The 7,235-nt window shown below is 42.9% G+C and overlaps 1 protein-coding gene across 1 annotated transcript; it reads right to left on the reverse strand.

Moving 5' to 3' along the window:
* Positions 1–2,769: 2,769 nt before the first annotated feature.
* On the reverse strand, positions 2,770–7,235 carry SDHAF1 (succinate dehydrogenase complex assembly factor 1). The gene has a single exon (XM_085858369.1). The coding sequence runs from the start codon at positions 6,984–6,986 to the stop codon at positions 6,729–6,731; it is 258 nt and encodes an 85-aa protein (XP_085714495.1). The 5' UTR covers positions 6,987–7,235; the 3' UTR covers positions 2,770–6,728.

Genomic DNA, 7,235 nt, shown 5'->3' on the forward strand with positions numbered 1-7,235 from the left:
TGTTCACCAATGCGATCGATGGCGCATGCGTTTTTCATAACCATGAAGTGTCCATTCCACTCTTCCCTCTAACTTTTCATTCCCTTAAAGCCAGTGTTGAATTTTTCCAACGCTGGATATTTTCACTTTGCATAATCCCTACTCTTCCTTTGAACTTTCCATCATTTAATGAACAGAACAAAAAAACAGGCGGCAAGAAACCGTAATAGTATATTTTGTTTGAAATCTGCAGCAGTCTCTCCATATGCCTAATGTCTCGTCTTCATTAGCAGATTTTCCATGCCCACATGTTTCCTTTTCACGTCTCCACTCCCGGAGTCATGCTGGCGTGTAAAGCCTGGTTGCCTGTGGTGCAGCCTGTCCTCTAATGATGCTGCCAATGCTTATTGTGATGAAGTCATGAACAAGAAAAGTCCGACCTGGAATTGAGCAGATGCAGGACTTTGTCCATTGCATTGTAACGTACACAGATGGTGAAATGACGTCCGTCTTGCTCAATGGGATGCACGCCTTGGTTGCACTCACTTGGTTCAGGTTACAGGCTCTGGCCGATTATATAAGACAAGGAGTGTTAAACCAAGCTTTTTAAGACCGTTAAACTTGGTGAAGATGCTGGCAACTCAAACTTTACGTGTCCTCAATTGCTAACCTTCATTTGGTTTGCATCGCCCACTGTTAATATTCAACCGTTTGTCGTCATACCGTTATGTTCAACAGTTAATGGTATTTTTGTTAATTTGGATATGCCATTTTTTTTTTTTTTTTTTTTTTAATTCCATGCAACTGTCAAAGAACTTGTTTCATGGTCATTCATGAAGCCTTTAAGGGGAACCCAAATGCTCAGACCACCTTGATTCTAATCTATCCCTTCATACTCTACAAAATGGATGTCTTTTTGCGATTAAAAGTCGAATTATTATTATTATTCACGCTTAGCTGTGACATCGGACAAGGAAGTCGACTGCCATATCCTTAGTCTCCAGGTTACATCGTATGATTCAACTCAAACGGCAAATTTTCGATTTTCGATTTTCCACAAATGTGTCCTTGGTGCTCGTATAGTAATACAAACCGAGATGGCTTCGTGCTACACCAATGGCCGAAAGACCTTGGGTTTGTCCGAAATACCCCAGTGTGGATCAGGCCAATATAATGTTCACTTTAGTGCTCGGGACATTTTACAGAGCACTGTTATGAAACAGCAGATGGCTCGATATTGCACTTATCTGCTACGATTGAGAGAGGATGTCATCCCCACAATTAAGTGGAATAAACTGCTATCGCTTGAAAATAACACCATCTCTACCTAGCTACCAGAACATGTACATGGACGATTTGAGTGGTGAATCAAAAGCCTGTTTGGAGGCTGCCGTGAGCATTATAATTTTTTGTATAATTATGTCTTTTTGTCAGCCAAATGTAACACCGACAACATCTTGCACTTGATAAGTGTTTATCCAGGACCTTGAACAATAAGGTGTTCGGTGTTGTATGTGTTCCGGATATACTACTTCCGAGGTAGTAAATTGGCAGATGGAATTAAGGTAAAATAAGGTGAGGTTATAAGTTTCGGGTATGCAAAACATTACCTCGACTTATGAGTAACTTACAAGCAACTTGTGTCAACGATCGCATGTAGTGCCTACAACTTATTCCCAGCGTAGCGGAACGTGTGAGCCATACGGCGAGTACGTCGTAAAATTTTCAGCATGCTTGAAATTTCACGACGTACGAGACGTACCACGAAATATGGCAGCATACTTCATTGTTTTTCAGTGTGCTCTTAACGTATACACTACTTACCCATAACGTGTTCGGCAAATTTTTCATAGGTCGGCATACGCTGGCTAAATCGTCAAGGTGTGACTGCGTGGTTGACACTCAATTTTCAGGCGGTTATGATTTTAAATCGGCGTGTGGCAGGTTTTTAATAGGCTACGCCACGAGTTCATCGGCGATACGTGCAGCGCGCTATTCCTAAGTTAAACTATCGTTGGACATAGGTTGTGAACGCCGACAACAGGCTAAGCATTCATTGGTACAAGTTATCTATAAGACAACGAAACGTTCTGTGTCCTTTACTAATATCTTATGCATACGACCAACACGTTATGAATACGACCAAAACTTAAAAAAAAAACATCAAATTTCAGCGTACACCAACGTTTTACATACATTTTTATACGTTGCCATTGCTGGCTAAATCGTCAAGGTGTGACAGCGCCTTAAGCTGTTAAGCCGAGGTTTGAACCCTGACCCAGCTATAAACTGTCATCCTCATGTTTCACAGACATGGTGATGCACCAATATGTGCCATCCCTCAGATGGACGTTAAACTGGACATCTCGTTTACTGGCATTAGTTGGACATAAAATAATTCAGTGTCCTTCCTGAAGAGTCGGCACACTTTTGCCGGCACCATGAACAAATTAAAACTTCCTGCCCAAACTTGCATCAGTGGTACAACCACGCTCCCAGCAAAAATGCAAACCAGCAACCGCCGATTGCACACAAAATGAATGCAGGAATCCAGTACCACGTACAAATGTCCGAGTTCCTGGAGCCTGTTCAGCATTCCCTTTAGTTGCACCTGAAGCCAATGAGTGATGACGGGTCTCGACTCGAGATGCATTTCTTTCTCAGATGAGGATACAAGTACTTTCACGGTGTTTACTTATACCGCACCCACATTGTAAGTAAGAATGACAACAAACATTTCTTGGTTTGAGATGTCGCATGTTGAGGAATTTTACAGATCAGCACCAAATCTATCTGTTGCATTGCCTTTTTTATTGTAGCAAGTTTGTGCAGAAGGAAAGAATCCATAAAATGTGTCACATGACAACAATGAGGCTTTGACATGTGGAATCATTTGACTCTAACAGTACAATCAGCATCAGAGAAATGGGAAACCTTTTAAAGGACCAAATGTGTAGAGTGCAGAATACATACATTCCATTTAAGTACATTCCAATGAGGTGTAAAACTAGAAGCAGAAAGAGGCCTGGGTGGTTGAGGGGTGAGATAAGGAATGCTATTAAGGAGAAGCAGAAGGCATTTATTATGTTTAAAATAACAGGACTGGAGTTAGATTTATATCACTATCGGAGTAAACAAGAGGCAAGTTAAGAAAATAACTCGACAAGCCAAAAGAGTATGAGAAGGACATGGCTAAGAATATTAAACATAATAGCAAGGCTTTCTTTAAGTCTATCAGGGGAAAAGAACAGGTTCGGACCAGTGTGGGCCCATTGAGGAATAGCACCGGGAGAGTGGTTCGTGATGAAAGTGAGATGGCAGGCTTATTAAACAGGTATTTTTCTTCAACTTTTACACAAGAACAGTCTGGAGAATTGCCAATAGCTGAGAGTATCTATCGAGGAGGTGAGGAAGGGCTTTTACAGAAGATCCAGGTTGGAGTGGAGGAAGTAAAGGAACAGCTTCGAGTTGATAAGGCTCTGGGTCCAAATAATATGCACCCGAGAGTATTGATGGAGGTGGCTGAGCAGGTAAGTGAGATATTGACGGATATTTTCAACAGTTCACTGGAGTCAGGACATTTACTTGAGGATTGGAGAGGAGCAAATGTAACACCATTATTTAAGAAAGGATCCAGAGAAGAATTGAGAAACTAAACCTGTTAGTTTGACTTCAGTTGTGGGGAAGGTGTTGGAGACATTAATTAGGGACCAAATGAGGAACCATTTAAATAAATACAAACTAATTAAAGGTAGTCGGCATGGGTTTACCAAAGGTAGTTCCTGTTTAATAAATTTTTTAGAGTTCGATGAGACAGTGTCTGATGGGGTGGATGAGGGAAAGGCAGTGGATATAGTATATCTAGACTTTAAGAGGGCATTTGATAAGGTACCACATCGGAGGTTGTTGGGCAAATTGAGGGCTTGTGGAATGGCTGGTCAGGTAGCTAATTGGATTGCAAACTGGTTTAGTGATAGGAAGCAAAGAGTGGCTGTGAGTGTGAGTGTGAGGATGTAAGTAGTGGGGTTCCTCAGGGATCAGGACTCAGACCATTACTATTCATTATTTACATCAACAATTTGGATAATGGGGTAAAGAGTAAGCTTTCCAAATTTCCAGATGACACAAAGCTTTGAGGTGAGATGGATAGCTGGGGGGTGGGGGGTGGTGGTGATCAGATTCAGGAGAGTATTGATACTTGTATAGATTGGCAGATGGAATTTAACCTGAGCAAGTGTAAGGTGTTGAGGATGGGAAAGAACAATGAAGATAGAGATTACAGGATGCAAGGGGTAATTTTGGAGCGTCTCTCACAGGAGAAGGATCTGGGGGTGCGAAGAGATGTGGGTTGTAAGCAGGCAGGACAGTGCCAGGCAGCTTTAGGTAGAGCAAATCGGGTTTTAGGTTGTATTCGGAGGGGGATCATTTATAAATCAAAAAAGGTGGTGTTAACATTGTGCAGGAATTTAGTGAGGGCCACATCTATAATATTGTGTTCAGTTTTGGTCACCACAGTTCAGGAAGGACATAGATACCAAAGAGAGTTCAGCTCAGGGCTACTCGATAGACTCAGCTATGAGGAGCAGCTGGAGACAGGGCTTTATACACTAGAAAGGAGGAGGTTATGAGGAGATATGATAGAGATGTTTAAGATAATGAAAGGTAGAGATAAAATAAGTGTAGATTAATTATTCAACAGAGAAGACAGTGATAGGAGCAGGGGCCATACATAGCCTGAGAGTAAAGAGGAGGAGAGTTAAGACGGTAGCAAGGCAGGGGACTTTCACTCAGAGTATTTATTCCCGCGCTTTCGAAGAAAAGCAGGAATATTGTGATTGTCTCCACCGTCCATCCGTACGTCTGTCTGTCTTACCCTGTAACTCCTCCTACACCGTTTGAAATAGGAACTTGAAACTTTGGGACATAGTAGATATATGTATGGGGAAGTGCACAACACTGTTGGATTTTTGATATGACCCTGAGGGGCCAGTCCAGAAAGGGTGGGGTCATGGGGGCTGATTTTTTTTTTTTTTTGTGTGTATTTACCATTATACATGGTAAATTCTTTTATAAAGAACTTACTTATGTGGCCCCCATGAGTGACAAACAGTCACAGGTTTTACTGTATTTATCGAATTGATTATGAATAATTATTATAATTAATATTATACACAGTTCATTCCTCTGATTAAATTGATGCAGAGTTCGATATTGCTGGACAGTGTTAAATTAATGTTTCATGAAATGATGACATGCTCGCAATGACTTCTAATTTAGTAAACATAGTAAGTCTTTGGTCATAACCGGGCGTAGTGGCGTGCGCCTGAAATCCGGCAACTCGGAGGCTTGGGTTGGAGGATCGCTTGAGGACGGGAGCTCTGCACTGGGCAGGGTGCAGAGCAGCCTGGAAGCATGGCGAAACCCAAATCCTGATCCCTGTGTCGTAAGAGGCGACCAGGGTTGCGTCAGGAAGGGCATCCGGCGTAAAACCTGTGCCAAATCAGTATGCGGATCATAACGGATGATCCGCTGTGGTGACCCCTAACGGGAGCAGCCGAAAGATGAACAACAGTAAGTCTTTGGTCATAAAGCACATCAAATAGAAAAGAATAATCAATCCATTTTGCAAGATAAAATTTCACCTAACGTTAATGGGACAAAGCAGTGCGCGCGGGAATATGCGATGGTGTGCCATCGACAACGTAGTTCCAGTTAATGCATGGAATGGTTTCCCTGGAAAGGTAGCGGCAGCAGAAACAGTAGATATGTTTAAATTAGAATTAGACAGGTACCTGGAAGTAATGGAGATAGAGGGGTATAGAAATGTTGACAGGACTTTTAGGTAGTTTGAGCAGCATTGATGGATGATTGTGTGCATGTGTACAGAGTGCTGTTAGTGGGGGTCTTATCAAGGAGTGTAGTGTGGTTGATGTTGTATGGTTTTTAACCAAGCTCCCTTCCCTGAGGGAAGAAAAAGAAAAAGGGTGAAAAAAAGTCTTTTTTTAATTGTTTATTAATAAATACTAGTAAATGAATAAAAAAAAATTTGCATTTTCTTCCTTGGATCTTGTGTAGATAAATCAGTGTGGAGTTTGCACAGGCGTGATGGGCTGAATGGCCTCCACCCGTTAGATTTCCTTGTCATCAGGAAGGTGTGTTGTGCTGTTTCATAAGAAAAAGTATATATCATTTGTGATAATCCAGGGGAGGGGGCACGTCTCATCCCATGTGGGTGAGGTGGAGGGGAGACAGAGCTCACCATCAGTGCACATGTACACAATCAGCTATTCACCAGTCCTGCCAATGTCCATGTGCCCCTCTAGCCCTTCCTTTCCAGGTAGACCATTCTCTACCTTTACTGCTCTTGCATGAAATATCACGACCTTACTCCCATTCGAAATCTCATCTTCTTGCTTTTCGAGAAACGGGTGAGATGGCAAACTTTTCCTTCATCTTAAAGATTCTGTAATTACTGGTGGAGGAAGCACGGGCATGATGGGCCGACTGGCCCCTATTAGTTTCCATTTCAATCACAAGAGTAAAAGCCTCATCTTCATAACGACGGTCTTAAGAACAGTTACTTTCAAGTTCAATGTTATGGACGAAGATGAAAGTTCAATCGCGTTTGTGAAGTCACCAGATCCGTGCCGTGAACTGAAGGGAGGGTTCCATGGGGGGGTTCCTCGCGTTGAGGGCGTGGGTTCCTCGCGTTGAGGGCGTGGTCATTGATGCAGGTGAATCGCCACCCATCAACTGTCCTCCTGAGGATTCATTGGTTTCCCGAAGTGAAGGAGCTGTTGAGCGGAGCTTTCCTGCAGTTGGAACAGCTGTCTTCGCCCTCTGCGCAGTAAAAAGTGAATGCGTTGGACGTCGAGGCGGGAAAGTGTCGCCTGCCGTCGGAACTCAGAACGCACGAAAGGCACGAATCCTGGCTTTCCTTGGGAAGCCCGCATGAGCTGCCGATAGAGGGAGAGGACCTGCCGCTGCAGTTCACTATGACGCACCATAACACTTTTACTGCTTCTCGATGTATACAGAGAAGAAATAGATCAGAAAAAAAGCACTTCAGATTATCTTGTACTGAGCGCAGGACAGAGCGGTCAAAAGCTCAAAGACCTGCGACCAACGACGCTAAAGGTAACCCGGAAGTACCACTCATACATTTTCCGGATTGGTCGCTGTGGTGTACTTACAGCCTTGCGTATTTATATGCAGTGTGGAATAAAGTAGTTCTGGCCCGCCATTTCCCATGTTTG

The sequence above is a fragment of the Eptatretus burgeri genome, chromosome 15 (genome assembly GCF_056783735.1).
Source record: "Eptatretus burgeri isolate ZD-2024b chromosome 15, Ebu_testis_v1, whole genome shotgun sequence".
NCBI classification, from domain to species: domain Eukaryota; kingdom Metazoa; phylum Chordata; class Myxini; order Myxiniformes; family Myxinidae; genus Eptatretus; species Eptatretus burgeri.

Bases quoted from the DNA above. Each gene is read 5' to 3' on its own strand.
- SDHAF1 (XM_085858369.1), bottom strand. From the start codon at position 6,986: ATGGTGCGTCATAGTGAACTGCAGCGGCAGGTCCTCTCCCTCTATCGG.